The 22277-nt window shown below is 39.2% G+C and overlaps 2 protein-coding genes across 29 annotated transcripts in view; both read left to right on the top strand.

The window, feature by feature from the left end:
* The window catches only part of AFDN (afadin, adherens junction formation factor), a 113314-nt gene extending 94836 nt beyond the window's left edge, over window positions 1-18478 (top strand). For 7 of the 28 annotated variants that reach the window (XM_090135486.1, XM_090135482.1, XM_090135484.1 and 4 more), the window contains 6 exons: window positions 2174-3196; window positions 5015-5050; window positions 8956-9090; window positions 10514-11027; window positions 15083-15167; window positions 16287-18477. In XM_090135486.1, coding sequence (XP_089991612.1) covers window positions 2174-3196; window positions 5015-5050; window positions 8956-9090; window positions 10514-11027; window positions 15083-15167; window positions 16287-16431 — 1938 coding nt within the window. In that variant the 3' untranslated portion in view covers window positions 16432-18477. Of the gene's footprint in view, window positions 1-2173; window positions 3197-5014; window positions 5051-8955; window positions 9091-10513; window positions 11028-15082; window positions 15168-16286 lie in introns of those variants that run through there. The other 21 variants (XM_031613160.2, XM_090135495.1, XM_090135490.1 and 18 more) reach the window with 10 other exon arrangements.
* A 3373-nt stretch (window positions 18479-21851) lies between these two features.
* Window positions 21852-22277, top strand: part of KIF25 (kinesin family member 25) — a 35766-nt gene continuing 35340 nt past the window's right edge. Inside the window, exon 1 of the mRNA XM_090135477.1 lies at window positions 21852-21979. Coding sequence (XP_089991603.1) covers window positions 21914-21979 — 66 coding nt within the window. The 5' untranslated portion in view covers window positions 21852-21913. The remainder of the gene's footprint in view (window positions 21980-22277) is intronic.

Below are 22277 nucleotides of genomic sequence, written 5' to 3'. Positions count from 1 at the left end.
CAAGGCCTTTGAAGAAACACATTGCCTTCTCTAATTTAAAAAAAAAAAAAAAAAAAAAAAAGGAAAAAAGAACCCACACCCTTAAAACTACATTTTTTTTTTCACTTCCATTGATAACTTCCCTGCTATCAAAATGCAAATGCTTCTTGACCTGAAATGAATTTACCTTTATAAAGTAGAAAGATAATAATGTTGTTCTACTAAATGAGGACTTTTCATTTCCTATATGGATTTTAGTAATCTTGGTAGTCGAAATCCAGTTGCTACATTTTTTTTTTTTTTTTTTTTTTCCTCTCTCTAATCTACCAGAGACAGCTTCATCTCTCAAAAACTAAGAGAGGAAAAAATATTTCTTTTGTTGTTTGGTTGGGGTTTTTTTTTGTTTCATTAAGACTCAGTATGCTTTACTTTCTGAAAAGCATTGTCATCTAAGTTACTTTATAATATAAAGTATCATAGAAGTGTCATAGAAAATAACTAGGGATTGATACATTGAGTAATCCCACATATATTAGTGAATAGAGAGAAAAGTTACTTGGATAAAAGCTTAGTTCGCTAAGTGTATGTATTTATTTCAGTACCACAGGTATCAAATTATAATTATTCCTCCAGTAAAGAAAATAGATGCTATACCCAAAGTAGGATTTTGAAAGGTAATTTTGAAGGAGGAGATTATGAGTTAACGAATGTGTCGTGTAACTATGGAAATATTTTGCTGAATTCCTTTGCTTAACTTCTTCATATTTCATTAATTCATCTCACCTAATCTGAGCTGTATAGTTAATGTTTGGCTGTCTTGTAGCTGCTGTGGCAGGGGGAGGCTAGTATTTCCATTTCTCCTAATGGGATGAACTGCCATCTGGACGTGCACCTCTCCTCTGCTTAGGGCAAGCTTAAGTGAGTAGCTTAGACAGGGCAGTTAAAACTGGTAAGATGAACCCCATCTGTTAAAGTTGTTGACAGATACAGAATTTGAGCTATGGTCTTAAGGATTAAAATGTTGAAGCATTTTCATAAAACCAACAACTAGAAGTTTTAGCACCCTACAAGCATTGAAAGTGTAGACATACTTTTCCCCACCATGCAATACTTCAGATTGAAAAGGGAGGAAAATAGACTTCAATAAATAAAGATATAAATAAGTCTTTACAGCTTTTCACTGATGTGAAATTCCTGTTTTCTGCTCCAAATGTATTAGCAAACTGTTTGGTTAGGTGCATCTTTACAGCAAATCTAACACAAATAGCTGTGTGTTCAGATCTGCTGAACTAGTAGAGCATAAAAAATACACTTGTTCATTTCAAAGAAGGCATTCTTTTGAGGTTACAGCTAAGGTCATTGATGGAGGAAGAAGAAAAGGAGTTTGCTTTGTTAATCTTCTCTCAGTTGTTGATAATTGGTACATTATGTGTTCAGTGCTTACTATTTTCTATCATTCAAAGCATGAATTTTTGCTGCTAGAAAACAATTAACAGATTTGATAACCCTAATTTAGGGCCTAGTATTCCTTTCCTGAAGATTGTATAGCACAGTGGTACCTCAAGCTTGAATACAAAGAGACCTGGTGTTTGACGCATTAAGTCCATGTTCCAAAAACAGGTAGAACTAGATAGGACTTTCCATATTCCGTACCCATGAATGACTGTCATAATGAGAGCTTCCAGCTGAGTCATCTCTCTTATTAATGGGAGGATGGGCAGAGGCTCCCTCATCTTCTCCTCAGTAGTCTTTCTGTTTGCCTTCCTAATAGGAAGACCCTTTGTCAAGCCAGCTGAAGCCTGAATGGCAGAGCTGGTGTGCTTGTGCTGCTGGTCCAAGCTACCAGCTGGGGCTCTTGTGCTCCTATGGTAGGGAGAGTCCTGAGGAAGTCTGTGAGCTGGGGAGGCTCAGCTTAAGCTCTGTTTCATCTTCCTCCTTTCTCCCAGTCCAGGTTTCCAGGCATTTCAGAGGTTGTAAAATCTCCTATTGCTTGAATGAGTTAAAATGACTGGGAGGAGTATTTTATTGTTGATTTTAAGAAACTTACTTGTCATGGAAATGCTGAACTTCTCTAAAAGTAATTACCTTCAGTAATAAGAATGCAGTCTGTGAGCCATTTAGGCTTTTAGTATTTCAAAAATATGTTTTAATAGAGGTGGACTATGAAATAGATGCTTTGTTTAATTTTTTCCAGCGTGTGGCTCGATCCCAGGAAGAACTCCGAGATAAAGTTTTCCAGCCAGAGAGGAATCGTTTGGAAGTTGTTATCCGGAAGGATATAGAGTACATAGATCGGAAGTCAGACAGCGATCAGTGGATGAATTCATCTGTGGATTCTAGCACGTCTAGCCAAGAGCACCTGAACCATACATCCAAACCAGTTTCACCTGGTTCTTGCTTAACTAAAAGTGGACCTGGCCGTTGGAAAACTCCAGCTACAACCCAGCCAACTCCAGTGGCCATTTCCCAGCCCATCAGAACAGATCTTCCTCCTCCGCCGCCACCTCCTCCAGTTCATTATGCAGCTGAATTTGATGAACCACAAATGGATTTGCCTCTGCCTCCCCCTCCTCCACCAAACCAAGTAGGAGCACAAGCATCTTCTCAGGTGGCTGCTGCTGAGCGTAAAAAACGAGAAGAGCACCAGAGGTGGTATGAGAAGGAAAAGGCACGTTTGGAAGAAGAACGAGAAAGAAAACGCCGTGAGCAAGAGAGAAAACTGGGCCAAATGCGTTCACAGCCACTAATTCCTCCCCAGCCTGTGGTTCCTCCTGTTTCCCTTCAACAAGTGAAATCAGAAAAAACTGCAACTTTCCAGAGGTCTCAAGAAACAGTCATTCGAGAGTTGCAGCCACAACAGCAGCCTCGGACTATTGAGCGGAGAGATCTGCAGTACATTACTATCAGCAAGGAAGAATTGTCCTCTAGTGACAGCCTCTCTCCAGACCCCTGGAAACGAGATGCCAAGGAGAAACTGGAGAAGCAGCAGCAGATGCACATTGTGGACATGCTGAGTAAAGAGATTCAGGATCTTCAGAACAAACCTGATCGTACAGCTGAAGAGAACGACCGCCTGCGCAAACTCATGCTAGAGTGGCAGTTCCAAAAGCGACTTCAGGAATCAAAGCAAAAGGATGAAGATGATGAAGAAGAAGAGGATGATGATGTGGATACTATGCTTATCATGCAGCGACTGGAGGCAGAAAGAAGAGCAAGGGTAAAATGGGATAATCCTTTCTAGACAAAAGCGTAGTAATTGTGTGTCTTGGTGGGGTCTCTGGATTTGTCTGAGTATTTTGATCTCCTAATAGGGTAAAGGAGAACGGAGCTGTCTTGACTGTCTTTAATTTTTAAAATTACTGTAGGAGCTCTTGCTTGCTTACAGTGGCTTCACCAGTTAAACAATGAATTATGAAGGTGTCATAGCTACCTATTAAAGAATGTAAGTTGGCAGTCAAATTTACTTTTCTTGTTGCGGCTGCAGAAATTCCCTGTATACAAAGGGATTTAGCCACGTAGCTGGACCAGGATTAGAAAGTTAAACACTGGATAGAATTTGCTTACAAGAACTCAAGCAAAAATATTTGAAGTCGTGAAAATTTGTAGCAGAATCAGAAACAAAAAACAGTGTTTTTTCCTTTTTTTTCTCAAATATTTGTACCTGTAAGAGTTCTTGGAACTGAAATGGACACTGAAGATATGATGTTACCAGGGAACAGAGTTTCCACCATGTTGGTCCACTCCAATCATAGGCTGGGGCATGAGGCAGATGTTAACTCTGCATTTACCACCACCTCTAACAGTGCTGGGTGGAAGCATTAGGCTGAGCCATGTCATTTCGTTGTAGCAACTCATGTACCCTGCCCAGGGCTCCAACTTGCAGATTTTGCATGGTGTACGATTATATCAGCATCGGACAGAGTTTGCTTAGCTTCAGTACTGTAAAAGACCATAATATATGTACTAAGATAATGTAGCTGGATAGTCTGATAAAAGTTTTATCACTCCACTGCTAGTTGCTGTCTCTCAAAGTCTCTTGAATCTCTTGTTGTTGGAAAACAATTCACGTAGGAGAATTTTTCTTCTCTGAATAGCACTGATACCAAAGTTACGTACCAATAACTATGCTTTCACAGGCTTAAAAACTATCTCTGTAATTCACTGTCTTCTGTTTATCTTGAAAAGTTGACTTAATTCTGTGATAAGCAGTTTCTACTTGTTGATAAATGTTTGCACGTGTATTTTGGCATTCGGAAATTGCTATCAGCTTGAGTAATATTTGAGTTCAGGATTGTTTTGGCTGCTTGATTCTCTAAACTTGCTGTTCTTGTGTTTGCTGCAGTCTGCATTGCTTTCCTTTTTTCTTGTGGCTAACTTTATTACTGTTTAAAACAATAGATACCTCAAGCTTGGAAACTGAAGAAAGGAAAGGATAAATATATCTTTGGCAGAATGGTTGTGTTAAAGCTCAGCACAGCTAACATGTAATTTGTAGCATGAAGGCAGTTACCTCTAGGCATAAAAATCCATATAAAACTGCCATTTTCACAGAAGTCTTTAACATTTTACTGTAGCAAAACTAAAAAAGCCATGTGTCATTAATGAAAAGCCAATTGTGTTGCATAGGGTTTTATCAGTCTTCTTCGCAAGTGCTGGATTTCTAATACTGTTTGTGCATGAAGTTCTTCCAGCATTTTGAAACTAAAAAATAACAGCTGTTTTGAGCAGAATTGATGTTTGCATTTGAGTTACATTTCACTGTCTGTACTATAAGAGATGCAATAAACAGCATCTGTAGCAAAAAACTGAGCTTTTGGATGAGTTTAAACAGTACTGATTAAAAAGAAAAAAAAAAAAAAAAGAATTATCTGATTGTTTCTTTGTCTGTATTTCAGGAGCTTGTGGAGTTCAGTTTGTCTTTCTAAAACATCTGACTTAACAAATAAAAGAAAATGCTTTTGAAATAGAATAAGTCTAACCTATCTTTGTTTTCACTGTGCATCTTTCTTTTTTTCCCCTTTCTTACTACCTGCAGCAGACTGCTGTGCCAGCAATCTCTGTTCTAGACTTGGTATGTTTGTTTCTTTCTCCTTAATATCTTTCACGTTTCAATTTCTGATGTTAATAATAATTGTCTTCTGTGCTTTGGATGATGATTTGCCATCTTTGGGTGTTCAAAAATCATTTTGATACATTAAACAGTAAGTTAACTATAAGCATGTATTTGAATGTTTCCAGATGTGGTGACTCCTTCCCCCGTGTTTCTCTCCTTTTAGATGTTGTGTTCTGCCTGCAGGCTTGATTTGTTTGTTGTAGCAGCAGTCTGATGTAAAATAGTGTACTCGGTGTTTTGTCACTGTGTTTATGATGTCTTACTAAGCAGTTTGAGTGATCAAACTGTGAGGTAAGATTTCTTCCTTTCTCCCCCCCCCCTTCTTGTTTTAGAAGAATTCTAGCAGTGCCATTCCCTTCTGATATAAAGTGAATTGTTCTGAGAGCCTAATAATACAGAATATTTGAATTCTGTTGATAACAAACACGCATAGCTTACTATGATTTAACATAGTATTTAGCCACATGCTGAAACCTGCTCTTCCATGTGTGGAGTTTTCTCATTGAAGTAAAAATGGACTATAAACTTAAGAAATACTTCTGAACTAATATTTCCAAGTAGGTCACATATACTAAGTTACCATATTTTATTTTCCAAATTTCAGTTTCAGATGGTTAATGCTATTGTCTGTTGTCTAAAACATGGCAGGCTTTCAACCTGAGGCATTACCTGCTAAGACTTCAGTTAATTCTGTATTTTATTGCTCTCATTGGGAATGGGTACACGGGGTGGGGGGAGAAACAGTTTTCTCTCTGGATGTAGAACTATATCACCTTCAAAGTATTGTGTCATTACTATGCTAGTTTGAAAGAAGGGTAATTCGTGCAAGTCCTGTGAGTATCATTAATTTGTGTTGCTGGAAAAGAACTGTAAGCTTCACTGTTCAAAATATGGATTTGGATATTTCTTCACTTCTTGATTTAAAAAAACACAACACAGGCTTTTAAAATACATATTCAAGTAATGCATACTTATAAGAACATCTGAAGTACTCAGTTATGTGTTTGTGTGGTCTATCGGTTCTGAGCAGTTGACAGCAGAGAAAGAAGTGAAGCGTGTAAACTTCTTGAAGTAATCGACAAGTGGAGTTTTCAGATGCAGTATTTAGCAATATTTTTACTTATTACTACTTCTGTTTATTTAGTTGTTTTGCCAGTGCCTTGGTCTGTGGAACTGTGACCAGGTAGATAAGGTTCTTGACCAGGCAGGTTGTAAGCTCCTGGACCGTTCTGCTATAGAAGGCTGTGAATTCAGACAGTATCAGCAACCTTAAAAAATGAGTTAGTCAGATTCACAGGTCTTGCATCTGTGAGTAGCTAATGAAAGGATTACACAGGAGGATGCATCCCTAGTGCAGTGCTAATGCTGGGGAAATACTGGAGGAATGGCCCGCAGAAATGGCAGCGATCCTTGAAGCTATTGTCAGGCATAGAACATTGCACCAGATGGGTTGATGGCCTGAACCAACAGAGGGTTTATTTGTCAGAAGTAAATAGGTATAAAAGTAAGGTTCATCAGGAACTTTATTTAAAGCATTCTAAGCAGTGCTTGGAGGAATGAGTTTTATCTGGGATCTGAGGCTTCCTTCAAGCGTGCCAATCCCACGCCTATCTTCGCACTTCTGATACTGCAGAATTCTCTCTACTTCTCTCTCCCTGTTATCTTCCTCTGACTGTTAGTTGAGGGCCGTGTAAAGATCTTGAAAATCTGGTAGTTCAATGTGAATTGCATAATGTTGTATGCAACCACAAACACACAGTCTTCACGTGCTCTGGCATGCCTTGCCATCCTGGTGCTCCCTGCCATCCTCTGAAAGCTCCACAGTAGAAACTAGTTTTACTAATCATTCAAGAAAGGAAGTATCCCTTGGTAATAGCTATTGTATTCCTGTTTGTGCTTCCTTTGTTATTTCTAGCCTTTGTCCTAGGTGTTATGTTAGAATAGGCTTTGATTTGTATGGTTGTCTTCCACAGTTATTATGGTTTGTATGTTGACATAAGCCCCTATATGGAAACCAGTTTTCCCTTAGTTAAGCTCACAAACAAATATAACAAAACAATACTAGCTTCCCTTTGTTCCTGAGCACAAAGGTATTAATGCAGTCATCTGGAATCAGTCATTACTGTGTTTAGACTTTTACTCTAAATGTGACTGAGACGAAGTCAAAGAATTCTGTACTTTTTTCTTCTGTGCAGTTTTGTGCCTTTTTTTTTTTTAAGAGGAAATTACTTCCCTTCCATTAACTCTTCTGAATTAGTAGCTGTCTTTCGTTTTGACAGTGCTGTCTCCTCTGCTAAAACAATGCCGTCTTAATAAACAAGACAGACAAGGTTTTAATGGAAGTAGGTGGTAGATTAATTACTTTCTTCCCTGCTCTACAGTGTATACTGAGTTTCATCTTTTTGTAACAGTGAGTTAGGAATTACAGAGCTTACAAATAAGGCAAATTTACTCAGAGGTAGCATCGCCAAGTACACGTTTGCCAGTCTCCTCCCCAGATGAAATTAATTACTCTGCTCTTTAGCTTTTGTGTTTAAATATAGAGATTTGTAACGCTTCAGATTAGAGGTGGTTTTGCTGCAGTTGTTTCTATAGCTGTTGTATGATGTAGAAGGCAAGTGTTATGAAGTGCAGTTGCATAAGGGCATAAGAGAGAAATGTTACATGAATCATAGAGGGAAGTAAATATTAGAAAATTTGTAGAATAAGAAAGAACAGAGTTTTGTAGAATTGATCAAAAAACTCATTAGAAAACCTTAGGCCAGTATCTGATAGAGAGTATATGTACAGTCTATAAAATACATTTCATCTTAAATAGCAGAGACTGCAGGAGACAAACCACACACATCTATGTGGAAGTTGTTCTTGAAAAATCTTATTAGAACTAAATTTTGCTTAGTATCATCATTGCTTTGTTCCTTAAGAGCCATTCTATACAAGTGAAGCTGGGTTGAGGAACAAATCCAGAAATAGAGAAATGCCAGTGTTAAGTACAGCGTGTAGTAAAGTACGCCAGTCAGTGACAGGATCTTATAAAAAAGCATCACTTTCAAACATGTCAAAGTAAAAAGCAAAGCAGGATGTAGTCTAAGTACTTTCTATTTATGAATGTTGTTATGTCAATGAATGCTCCTATCCAACAAGAGCAGATACTGTTAGCTTCAGAGAACTGGGCAAAGTTTGGGATTTTGCTCATTTTTCTTACCTGTGCAGTGTTTATCACAAACACTTACAAAGCAGTGTTGTCTCTTGGATATTAGTTGTTCTTGTGAGCAAAGATTTCTTTGCCTCGCTCTGCTTTTTTTCCGAACACATCTGTTGCAGATACAGTGGGAGATTTTATTTATCTCCTGAGACTATTTGCAGACTTGCTGAATGAGCCTGTTTCTTTAAATGGATTGACCCTTTGACTAATGAGTCGTGATTTTCCGGTGCTTAAATACTAATCCCAGATGAAAAACCCATCGGCTGCTAGGGCTGTGGACTGTTGGTTCCAAGTATTTAATTTCACCTTGTTGTTGCCTGTGAGACTTCAGATATTGCTGAAGCAGTCTGGAGCATGTGTCACCTCAATCTTCTGCTAGGGGTTCGTTACGACTGCTAAAAATGTCTCTCTGCCTGTTTTTAAGTGTGTAGTTCTGTGCATCTCTTGTTTTCCCAGCTTTTATTCTTAAGAGAGACTTTAGGGAAAACAACATCAGAGCGCGATCTTCACCTGTGAAAGCAGTATTGTTAATCTGTAGTACAGCACTTTCTACAGAATTGTTTTTAGATACAAATGCTCAGTGTATAGTTTTTTTTGTTGTTGTTTTTTAACCTCTACCTATGTGAGTGATGAAAAAGTAAAGGTGTGTCTCTGTTAGTTACAGGATGAAGAACGCAGACGGCAGCAACAGTTGGAAGAAATGCGCAAGCGAGAAGCAGAAGACAGGGCCAGGCAGGAAGAGGAACGCCGACAGCAAGAGGAGGAGCGGACCAGAAGAGAGGCAGAAGAAAAGGTTATGGTCTTCTGAGGGCAGCAGGAGTTCTTAGTTCTTACAGGCCTCTCCTCTTTAGCCTGACCAGTAACAGCTCAGTTTTGGGTCATCAAGGGTTAAATGCACCAAATTAGTGATAAGAGTCATGGCAAGCAAATTTTGCCATTTGTGATAGCTAGAAGCCAGTGGTATTGCAGAAGTAATAAAGTAGGCTTTCCAGCTGAAGGTTTTTAGCAGTGACAAGGGCTTGTTTGCAGAGCCTTTTAGAAGAGTTAAGGCTAAAACCTATTGCATCTCCTGGTTTTCTCAAAAGTAGGTTGTTCTGGTTTCTGACAGTGATGCAGTGCTACTCACGCTCTTGAAAGATTTTCACTGACAGAACTGGACTGAGGTGCTTGTGCATCTACTGACTAGGGGCTCAGCACCATCTGACCATCCTGCTGGCTTTAGAGACAAGTATAACGAAATGAATTTCTTGTCTTTGCTCTAGATAAACTAGATCAGATTTGTTTGTAGTACCAGACTCGGTGCTGAGCAGCTAAAGTGGATATTTTTAAACATAAATGAAGAACAAAAGAAATGTTCAAAATGTCACATAGTCCCAGCAGAAGTTACAGTGTGCTTAGACAAAATATTTTTTTGTAATGTGTAGTTTCCAAACATGCATCTTCATGTGTTACCAAGCTACAGAGTAAATTATGAAAAAAAAAAAAAAAAAAAAAGCATTAATTTACAGTGTGGCTTAGACAAGAGCTGAACAAAATTAAATGCTATGAAGTTTAAAAACAATACAGATCTTTAAAACTGGAAAATACAGGCATGTTTCATGGCTTTTTCAGTGGTAAATAGCCTTGTGTATCATAGACACATTTTTTTTAGAAAGGTGCTTTTTATAAATGCTTTTATAAAAAGCATCATTTGATGTTTTTTTTTAAAAGGCTCTTTGTAATTGGATTTTTATGTGAAAGCAGTTTTCCTGCTGTTCATACTTGAAGCTTTGTTAGGAATCGTGTATTCCAAGGCTCTGTTGTTCAATAAGCCTGCAGTAGGATTATAAAGTTCCATTTTTAAGGTGGTAGTTAGTTTTAGTTATTTTCTCTCCCACAGATTCTTTACAGCTTTAGTGAATATACCCATTATTAACTGTAGTTATATTTTCAGTAATAAATACAGGAGTTGCCCTTAGGTCACGTAGGCAGTTAGTTGCTTTGCCATTTACACTGCCTCTAGTAAACCTGGAAATAACAGCAGTGCTGTGTTACAGGGAGAAGGCCTTTTTTTCATAGTAGTAAATAATCTTAGTATGAGTTCATGTAGAAGCGTTGCTTGTTGCCAAAAAAGGAGATGAAAAAAAGACGTTTGTAGCTCTGATGGAAACTCAAAGCTCCTAGATTGAAACGTCTGCCATGCTGACCACTGTGTTTTTTTTCCTCTGGACTTACAGAGGCGACAGGAAGAGGAGTATTATAATCGCTTAGAGGCTGAAAGGCGCAGGCAGCACGATGAAGCAGAACGAAGATTGCTGGAACCAGACGAGCCTGGTCTGTACAGACCTCCACTTCCACGGGAATATGAACTCCCATCCCCAACCCCTTCATCTAACGCTCCTCCTCCCCCACCTCAGCGAAACACCTCTTACCTCAAAACACAGGTCCTCTCCCCTGACACGATTTATACTGCCAAGTTTGTTGCATACAATGATGATGAGGAGGAGGAGGATTCCAATCTAGCAGGTCAGGATAAGTACTCCAGCACAAGAAAATCTTATGGTGACTTTCCTCCTGCCACCCTTAAACCACAGCAGCCCTCCCGCCAACCTCGCCCAGTTTCAGATGGCCTCTTTCTTTCCAACTCATTCCAGTCATCTCCAGTCAATGCCAACAGTACTGCTGCCAAAAAAAGCCAGCCCCCGCCCCCACCAAACAAACCGAGTTTCATCCATGCCAGCAGCTCTAAAGGTAGACACCGTGAAATCGATCTTCTCCACGGATCTGTCCTCATGTTTTCAACTCTGATGCTGTAGATCAAATCACTTCCTTTGTGATTTTTTTTTTCACTTAATCACTATTTTCACTATGGTGATCTAACTTAAATCCTAATATTAATGTGAATCTTCCCATTTTTAATTGTTTTGATCTCTCAAATTTCCTTATTCCTTACCCCAACTCTTCAAAAGTAAAAATTCATCTTTCACACAATGAATTCAAATTTATTTTAACTGTTACTCAACCAATTCAAAGTACTGTTGGTTTTGGCTCTCACTCTGTATCTTTCAGTGATTTGTTTTGTATGACCACTGGTTACTCAGGGCATCTGGAAGTGTGTCTTTCTTGAACACAGGAATCTTCTTTTATTGGGTTCATGAACAGAGCTATTGTCTGCTTTTGGTTTTGGTACCAGGGTTCTCTCTCTTAATAATATGTGCAAATGGCTTTAAAATGACTTTTCCTAGGTATAGCTCTTAAATTTAAGAGCACCAAGAACTATACAGAACATGTAGTAAGTTGAATTCATTCAGCACCATTTTTGTACTTCTGCTTTGTACGGTGCAGTTTTCTTGTAAACAGGGACAAAAATCTCAATTTCATCTGTGCACCCTGTGCCTTGCTCTTTCCCTGCCCTTTTCCACACCCTTATATTTTTGTGCCTCCTCATCTTGTTTCTCTTATAACTCCAAGTGGACAACCATAATGGAGTTAAATTTCAAGTAGAGTTCTAGTTGCTAGTAACTTCAGAACCATATTTTATCTGCAGAGTACTAGTTTAGTTACACTCATGAATTTAACAGTGATTCAGTATGAAGTTTCATGCTAATTTTTTTGAACCTGCTTCAAAGGAAAAATCTTACGTACTTCACTCTTTGAATATGCAAATATGCATGAATCCTACTCTGTGTGCAGTCCATGAGTGTGGGAGTTTCGTCTTTAAATAACAGCATCTGACAGCATTTCCCCTACATTTGTACTCTTGTGTATTCTTCTGAAGGGAGTGGTAGCCATAACGTTCTCCTAGTTTGATCTTTTTGCTACTGTTAGAATTCAGTGGATGTCTTGATAACCAGTTCAGCGTATGAAATCATACTTCTAAAATGGAAAGTCATAAGTCACCTGAGAAAGCAAGGGAAGGTGTCTATGCTGGCTTCTACCTGAACAGACAGCTTGTTGACTAGATTGAAGTCTTAGTCTCAGTGAAACATGAAAGTCTGGCATATCTTTGTTCCCCTTCCTGGTCACCTAATCACTATAGAAAAATACTAAATTTCTTTAAACAGAGGTATGATGTTTTTTGGTCATAGTGAGCATAGTAGCCACAGATCGGGTATTGTTTATCAGAAGCACTTCTATCACAGTTACAGTCATGTAGTAATACAACTTAGAGAATGTGGAAAACTGTACAAGTGCATAATACTCAGTGCTTCTTGCCTGAATCCTTTTCAGCCAAGGCTCAAATAGTTTTCCAACAAGAAATCCTGTTCTTTGCAGAGCATACTTGTTTCTGATGCAGACAGCTTCCAGGATCACAGAGAAGCTCTGCACAACATTGTGTAGTTTTGATCTTCCTGAAGGGTCAGAGTTTAGCTCTGTTACAATTACCACCCAACTAATACTGTTGACACTTAGCAGTTTCACTGTTGGGGGTCAGTACAGCATCCTAGTTGCATAAAAGATGTCCTCACTATTAATCATTTTAAAGAAAGAAAAACAAGTTTATTTAACCAAGTATTGCCTATGAGACCTCTTGATGTATCAGTCTCTGTAGTTTCTACATCATCAGTCACTCCTTTCTTGCTCTACCACTGGTTCCAGATCTTAAAAGGAAGTGAGAAAAGGCTTTTGCTTTTCACTGCTCAGTCATTAGATGGGAGTATAAGTAGGCACACTATGGTATCTAGGTGCTACATTACAAATGCGGATATTTCAGTTACATGCCTATCATACAAGCAAGTCCACTGATAAACCTGCCGAAACTGTTTTCAAATCTCAGTTTTCTGTCAGAAATCATCTAGTTTTCAAACTCATTATGTTGCAAAGAATTAAAGAGTGACAAGAACTACACATAAAAGGTTTTCTTTAAACACTTAGACTACGTTGCCATCTGCCCCTTAAGAATGTTCTGAAGCAGGCTACTCACATGGAATTTTTGTGCTGTACGTATGTACTGAATTGTTGTTCTTTCAAAGTACTTTCTTTTTCTAGAAACTCTTATTTGACACCGACTCAAGTATAAATATGCCTTCCATCACAGCACATACAATTCCAAAGGCCCTTTCTTCCTTTCCTTATTTGGCATTTTGAAAGCTGAATATGTAATAAATTAACTCCAGAACTATCCATCACTAGTTGTCACCACCACTCTTGCTGCCTCCCATCATCCAAAACCCAGAATGCCATTTCATATTTAACTGCATCTCCCAATCCTCCTGCTTTCTGTTAACTTCTGTGGAAATATGAATCTCAGGAAAATGAAATGTTCAGTGATACTTTGTGTGTGTATGTGTTTGTTCTCCGGAAAACATTCAGAAGGACAACCTACAAAGACTTGGTTAGGTTTTTGGTAACAGTTAAGGATGTACAATAGTATGATGCTTCGCCTTTAATAACCTAATTCATAAACCATACAACTAATTCTGAATACTCTTATTTCATAATTTTTAAATTAGCCATGAGAACAGGTTAACCTCACCTGATTGCTCAAGCTTCTATGAAGACTGCCTGCGTAACGTACAAAGCCGTTTGCACAAAATGCAGAATTCACTGTGCAGTTTACCATCTCCCATCTCGCTGACTCTTGTTACATTACTGTCCTTTACAGTTCCTTTCTGTTCTGAATGCTAACTCTAGTAAACCACGCTTCTGCAAATTTTGCTCTCGTAACCTTCTTCCACTGTGTTGCTTAAAACCATTGGCTCTATCAACTAGCCAAGAAAATAGCCAACACTAATATCAAAACTTCTGTTAGAAAGTAGGTGGAACACATGGAAACAGTATGTTCCAAGTAGGGAAGGGTGGTACCAAATGCATGTAAGACTCATGTCTGAAAGGAAAAAAATTGTTAATTCAGCTGGCATATGTAGTATGATTTGACCCACTACAAATTTGGGGTGAAAAATATTTAGCCAATAATGTGCTTGCTAATGTGTCTTCCAGCCTTGTACCATCTCTTATTTTATTGAGTACTTGTTAGAAGTTATGTATACCAGTGGAAGAAGCAAACATTTCCTTCTGTACAGAATAAGGTTCACAAGACATAACGTGCAATATTTGAGACCAGAACTGTCCGGAGACAAATCTGACCCTTTATTTTTCACTCATCCAGACAGTCATTAGGAGAAATGTGGTCTTGAATGCAGTATAAATTTAGTAAATTTTTCGATTGGAAAGGAAAGGTTTTGTCTTGTGGCCTTTAGAAAGAATTAATGTGATGTGTAAAACCTATGTGTTATATCAACTTAAACTAAAGGTGCAGTGCTGCAAGATGCTTGCTTGAAATATAAAACAAAAGCCAGGGGTGGGAGGCATCTTGTAATGCATACATCTTATGTAATCAGACAAAATAGTGGAAAAAAGCTCTGATTGCTGGATTGCAAAGATGTTGTATAGTAATCATAGATTACTTTTAGCTTTCTAAAGAGAGCAGCTGCAGCTAATTCCCTGTAGAGTTTGTTATGGGATAGTGAAGCACGTTGCTCTTTCCATCAGTCTTCTCAAACTTTTAATGTCTGTCTTGCAGTATACCATAAAAAGATAAAGACCACGATTTACTGTGTGCAGAATAATCTAAAAAAAAATGTATTTCAACTTAACATTAGGAATAAAAAATTACGTCTGTTTTGAGAGGGCATGGAATTCAGTAGTATTGTTCTTAAATATTGCACAAGTCAGATGACCCTCTATTTCCAATTCTGGTTTGAGGTGATTTCTTGAAAGGAGCACTGCACCTTTTTGAAGAAATACAATATAAAACTTCTGCCTTGCAACTGCTGTCCTTCAACTTACTTTTTCTTTTGCACAAGGAATAAATTCATACACTGGATCTTCAGGAGCAGCGGTTGGGGCCCATGAAGTTTATCGGGATCCAAGAGACAAACGATCTAAAAGGTGACACACAGGAGTCCCTTAAGCGTTAACTTCGAGTCATGTGATGTAGCTAACTTCTGCAGTACTTTCTGCTGCAACATCTCTGGGGGCTACTGAAGAGTTCTGCAGTTCTCTGTGGCATGTCTTGGGTTATGATGAAGTGCAAATTCCACACAAGTATTTAGGTGATCTGAAGTGCTACTTTACAACAGCAGATTTCAGTGCTATAGCAAAGCAAACAGAATATTCCAAATGAAAAGTTTGAACTGTTTTAGGTGTATTTAAAAATCTGAACAGCACCTTCAAGTGGAATTCTTCCCAAATTTATAGTAAGCATAAATAATGTGGACTGTATCTTGTAAGTTGCAAGGGTTACTGTGCCACTTACTGAAGATGCAGCTGGGCTTTGGATAGGATTCTGTAGAAGCTGCTAGCTCTCTTTTCCTGCATTTTAAAACACTTACTGTTTCAGTAGAGTGTGCAGAGCAGAGAGCTCTTGGAGCTTTCTGATCATGAAATTGAAATACATGTTAGTTTTATTATATGAGAGGTAATCATGTACATAAAGTGTTGTTACAGCTATGACTAAGAGTGATTTGAGATCTTCGTTGTGGTGGCCAGAAACACTTCAGTTTTTAGTTGCTTCAAGGATAAAGAACTGTTCAATACCTCGGGCAACAATTGCACTTAAACTTAGCCAGTATAGAATAAAATACAGGGGTGCTGGATTGCAGCCCCTACTACGTACTTCAGTACTAGTAGCTTTGTTTACCAAGGCATATGTACAAGTTTTGTATTCGGTGCTTTTCCTAGGCACTTGCTGCTGTAGGAAGCTGTAACAGCAGTGCTGTGCTGGTATAGATAGTCTTAATTACATCTGTGCTTCACTTTGAAAATAAGCAAAGTAATATAATTTGTATTTACGTGCCAGAGATGGTTGTGATCTGCTTCTGCTAATCTAAACGACAGCAGAATATCAGAATTGAAGGTACGTGTGGGGAACAAAACCTTGCAGACGACTAAACCAAGACTTCTGCTGTAGTAAAACTCTGCCAGTTAATGCACATCACTAAGAATTTTATTATATTTAGTGATATTGTAGATGAGAATTATAACAAAGGCTTTCTTTTCCCTTTCCAGTCAAGATACAGATTTACCTGGAGCACCAGAAAATTTGACGTTCAGGGAACGCCAGCGACTTTTTTCACAGGGTCAAGATGTATCCAATAAAGTAAAAGCCTCTAGGAAACTAATGGAACTGGAAAATGAGTTGAACACAAAATAAGATTAAAGCACCTTATCAGATGTAACTGAAGATCTCTGAATTGAGGGATTGAGATGAGGGGCACTACTAATGAACAGAAAATGAATATTTTCCAAAATGAGTGACTTTGATTCCTCTATATCTAAGACTGTTAATTAAGATTTAGAGATGTTGCAATAGCAAGAAAACTGATTACTTTGCCAGGAGCTTGTGGTTTATACAAGGAAAGCACTGTAAAATTTTAGAGATGAATCACGTGAAGGTAACTCTTTTCTTTCTGTTTTGGGGGTTAAGTTCTTGTGCACCAGACCAAGTAGCACTTGTCAAAGATAAGTTCTGTTTCCTGGTGTTTCACAGACACGCTTTTTTTTTTTTTTTTTTTTTTTCTTTAGCTGCTGAGCAGAGAGAGTGAGAATAGCTTGAACTGCCTAAACTAAACTGTGCACTAGAAATTAGTACTTTAGGTTGTTTAGGTAAGAAGATGATATCTGGGCCACTATCTTAAGTAGACTCTATATGCAAGTTTGCCGTACTCTGTAGTGTTCATACAATGATCAACCTATCAATACCATGATTTAGCATTGGGATAACTCCCATTCTGTAGGTAAAATCTGAGATAAAACATTTCTATTCCTGCATATTTGTTGGGTCTAAAAGTGGAATTTATCTGTAATGATGGAAAAGTCTGTGTTGATGCACCCCTGTTATTTGTGCATCAGGCTTTCAGAAATGTGAAGGTGAAAAGCCTAGGGCTATTTGTTTCATTAAAAATTACATAAGCAATAGATAGGAGGCTAAGCTAGTTGTTGTTCATCAGCTAGGACCAAAATGTTTGTCATGTGTTAAAGACAAGGATTTCCATTTCCAAAGTTAGTAGAAAAGATAGGTAAGTTTTCCTGGAACAGTAGATGAGAAGTTACTAGGCAAATAGACATGGAATGGTATTGATAAGTCTGCTATTAGCAGTTCAGCAATATCTTTGTTTTGGGGTTGTTTCTTTTGTTGTTGTTGTTGTCCTGTTTTGTTGTTGTTTTTTCCTATGGAGAAGTGAACTGGCATATTCAAGTGTGGTGTGAAGCATTGAATACACTACTGCTGGCTGGGAGTGGGAATGTTAGTAAGACCTGGTCTGCTGGCAGCAATCCATTTCTACTCATGCTGAAGAAGCAGTGCTAGTAAGCTCTTCTTTAGTCTAGCTAGCTTTACTAACATTCTATCACTGTTGTACTGAAAATATTTTTGGCAGTTCAAGCTATTTTTTCACACTGTAATAGCCTTATTTAATTTTAAATTGTTAATCTTCTTCCTCCCACCGTTTCCTCAGCTACGCTTATGTAGCTGATGATGCTGGGAATAAGGACCTCATCAGAGTTTTTTTCATTGTGTGATGTTAAGACAATATATATTGTGATTCCAAACAAATTTTCTATTTGACAAAGCCCTTTACTGGCTTTAGATGATTTTTTCCTGTATCATATTGTTCTCTTATAAATATATATTTAGGGAATTGTGCACACTTCCAAATACAAAGGGGTAGACTTTCACTGCCTTAGGAAAGAAATCACTTTTAATAAGAGTTGTATGATAAATAAATGCAAGTTGATGAAAATTGGAGTGTAAATATTTTTTACGTACTTCAGGTTTCTTATTTGAAAGTGTGCTTTTACCGTTTCACCTGTTAAATATGAAGTAGAAGATTAAACTGGTTCAAAGTGTTAATGAAGGATCTGCATGCTTGCTATGTCTGTTAATCAGGAAAAGCAAGCCTCTCCCAACTTATCTTGAGAACACTAGCAGCCTTACAGTGACACATTTTTCTTAAGGAAAAAAACTTATGCTGTGGCTGAATTACTGTTGCTGCTAGAATCTGAAAAAGGCTTAGCAAAAAAAAAAATATATCTATAACCTTCAGTTGAGTGGATTTGGCCGCTATTGGGCATTCGGGTCAAGTGTGAATATGTGTAAAAGTGCTTTTCATATTTGTCTGTGCATTATTATGAAAAACATCAAAACTGCTGTAGTTTCCCATTTCTACTGTATTTCACTTGCAACCTATTTTTAATAAAGTTTGTATTGTATTTAACTTTGCATTAAATGGTTTTTTGTACTCTTTGTTATTGACTCTACGTTCACAGCAGTGTTACCATAAACACAAGTGGCTATTTTTAATGTTTCCCTTACCTTTTAAAATAGAAGCCAAGTCAGTGCATCTCATAATGATGGGAACCTGAAATGAATTTCATGTAGAGAACCAACCAAAGAGGCTCATCCTCGCGGATCAGCGGGGAGAATTTAATGTTCAGTACCTGAACAAGTGATTTTTACAGCTTATCCAGCCACTATAGAATAGTAAGTATTGGTGGGATCAAATATGCAGGCTAGCCCATGGATTCTGGTGAATATACTGTATTTGTATTTTCCTCCAGTGCAAAGTTTCTGAGAATGAAAAGGAGCCTGTAATACAGCTTCTTTTTGAAAAAGGTGATTGTGAGTAATACTGGAACCAGAGACTCCATTGTGATTGCCGTGGTTAAGAAGTCATTTGAATGATGTTACTCCTGTCGCTGCATTAATAACACCACGTGACTTGCTTCTTGAAAAGAAACAACAGTTGAAGTTCTGTTTGAGGAGAGCAGAGGTGGGAATTTTGTCACAGTGAAGTGCTATAGATTCCAGCTGCTGTAGCTGAGCTGCTGCAGATGGGGTCGAGAACCGTGTGCACCTCTTTCCAGGTGAGTACCTTCATCACACACAGAGGGTGGTGATGCACTGGAACAGGTTGCACGAGGAGGTTGTGGATGCCCCATCCCTGGAGGCATTCAAGGCCAGGCTGGATGTGGCTCTGGGCAGCCTGGTCTAATGGTTGGTAACCCTGCACATAGCAGGGGGTTGAAACTAGATGATCATTGTGGTCCTTTTCAACCCAGGCCATTCTATGACTCTATGATCTCTCCAGTTGCGAGGTCTACTCTCCAGAATTTTCAAAATCACTAATGAGGACGTTCTGAATTTTAGAAGACTGCAGGGCCTCAAGGTGGCTGAGTGGGACCTTGTGTCAGTGCTTTTGAGTCTGTGGACTGTGACCATAAAAATAAAGGTAAAGGAAAAAAAGGCGTTTGCTTTAGGGGGTATGAATGATCATCCTTAGCAATTTTGGGTAAAGGATACATGCATATGCAGCCAGGTCTGCTACCTCCAAAAAGACTCTAATTATCCTAAATTTCTTCCACATTCTCCCTTTTGCACCTATCATTCTCATATCACACTTCTCAACTGCTTTTACATGGCGCTTATGCTATAGCCTTGATAGTAGCTGAGAAAAGGGGAGGGGAACTAAGAAACTGAGAAAGTCCGTAAGATAGATCCTGTTTACTGAAATAATATTTTCTCAATCGTAACGATTGTTTGGAGATCAAGCAGTGAGTTCAGCAGCAGAATAAATAAATGAGACCTTTCCCCTTTACCTCCCAATTCAAAAAGTTAATTGAGTTATGAGAAATTACAACAAAAACAGCAATAGCAATAACCTTTGCTAAGAACGGTCTGAAAAAAAAAAACCAAAAAAACACAGTAGCCCACAAGAGTTTGCTAATGAGAACAGGAACACGTTTGGCTCTTCCTCCTGTTGTGTCAGATAGTTCTGTCGCAGTCACCTGGGGGCTCTGTGGCTGAGGAGGCAAAGCCTCACAGCTTAAGCAGTCTGTCGATTTATTTCCTAGCTGCAATGGCAGCTAAACTGCTTAGGAAGACCAGCAGCGTGCAATTACCCTGCTTGGACAATGCCCGTGTATTTTTAGTAGCAAATGATTGCCCTACAGTTATTGATGCAAATGTCTTATTTAAGTTGAGTGATTAAATATTTATAGCTTCGCTGAATATCATGTTTGAATGGATGGGTTAATTTCACTCGTGTTTTGATTGTAAACATATTAATGTGTGAGGAATGTTAAATCCTCTAAAGGTATACTTTTTGCTGTGGCTGTGTACCAGAGCTGCTTCTTTCAGAACAAAGCAAGCTCATTCTCTTGCAAAAATCTCTTCTGTAGACAGACAGCATCAGTGGCTTTCCCTCTCATGAGGTCAGGTATCTTAATGCTTACTCCACACTCCCTCCTCCCTCTGTATAGTTGCAGGAGCTCTAAGCTGCATGTTGCTTGTAATTATCTTCCAGTAGGCAAGATGACGCCAGGGAAGATTCAGGCTGGATGTTAGGAGAGTGGTCAGACACTGGAATGGGCTGCCCAGGGAGGTGGTGGAGTCACCAACCCTCAAGGTGTTCAAGGAACGTTTGGATGTTGTGTTGAGGGATGTGGTTTAGTGAGAACTATTGGTGATACATGGAAAGTTGAGCTGAATGGTCTTGTAAGTCTTTTCCAACCTTCGTGATTCTATGATAGCAGAGGGAGACCCTATGTACTATTCTTCTACAGCAGATAACATTAGCAGGCATGGTAAACATCAAAGCTCAGGGAAAATCTGTTCAGGCCGTCACTGTGAGTTCTCTTCACCCTACGGCTGCAAATGTATTGGCTTGGGACTATGAAAGGCATTTAAATAAAATTAGGTTGAGAAATGAAGTGGATAACGTTTTAGGGAGCTTAAAAGACCACATGCAAAACATCAATCTTAAATTTCTGTCTGCTTGACATGACGAAGTTGCTGTCACCTGGGGAGCAGAAAATCAGAAGGCATGCAGCAGTGAGCCTCTTGGTGTTTGGCACAATGGACATTCCTATCAGAATACTGAAGCCAGGACCTCAGTCTTTTGTTTTCACTCCGAGGGTCAGCATGAAATGCATCAGCAGTAGTTGACACAACATTTACATTTAGTAACATTTAGTACCTCAAGCTTTCATAATTCACCATCGTGTTTCACTGATGTTAATGGAGTAAAATGTGCAGTACATTTAGTCATTGTCATGAAACTTCCAGCCTTCTTGTTTCCCTGGAATTATCTGTAACAAGGTCAGATTCTTCTTTTGCAGACAGGAGGCAGACAGGATCAGGTTGGTAGATGGGGAAAAAAGGAGATTCTTCAGAGCAGAGGATCCCATTAGAAAAGCGTGCTGGAATACAGCCTTGCAGCATTTCCAGAAGACAGATTTTTGGTTCGTTGCCTAGACCTCACTGATACTACATATAAAAATCGGAGCTCAGTGTCAAGAACTGTGAGCTACACCCCTGAGTTACTAAAATACTTCCCCAGACTGGCTGACGGTGATAAAATCCTGACTCAGTGCCAACATCCTTTAAGGTCAGCAGGAGCACAGTGCTTTGCAACTTTTTTTTTTTTTTTTTTTTTTTTTTTGCCTGACTCCATTCACTAGTTTTCATTATCCCATCAATACAGAGCGGGGATGAACGGCTGAGAGGCTTCCAGCCAGCATGATTCTGTGCTGTTTCTTTAAGAAATAAAAATAAAAGCTGTGGTTGCAGGGGGTCGGTGATGTGGAAGGAGGCTGCAGTACCATAGGAGCCAGTGGGCTGAGGAGGCTGCGCAGAGATGTTTGGTGTGGTCCGAGCCAGACGACGGGCAGCAGCACAAGTTGGATTCCTCTGTAATTACTCTGTAAGTACGGCTGGGCACTAAACAGCGGAACGAACAGCCGAGAGGAGGAAGCCGCCTCGGGCAGCCTCTTCATCCTCCTCGCCGAGCCCAGCAGCATCGCACACCCGAGTATACGACCCGAGTATGCGACCTCCCACACCCTGCCCTTCTCCCGGCCTCGCAGCCGCCGTACGAGTGCCGACCCCGACCCCCGTCAGCCCCAACCGGAGGCGGCCGCTATCACGGTCGCCGCCCAGGCTGTCGGGAGGCGGTGCCGTCAGAACGGCAGCCCCGCCGGGGCCGCGCCCTCCTTCCCAGC

Source organism: Phasianus colchicus, chromosome 2 (assembly GCF_987193195.1).
Source record: "Phasianus colchicus chromosome 2, bPhaCol1.hap1.1, whole genome shotgun sequence".
Taxonomy (NCBI): Eukaryota; Metazoa; Chordata; class Aves; order Galliformes; family Phasianidae; genus Phasianus; species Phasianus colchicus.
This window is presented reverse-complemented; position numbering and strand designations above follow the sequence as displayed.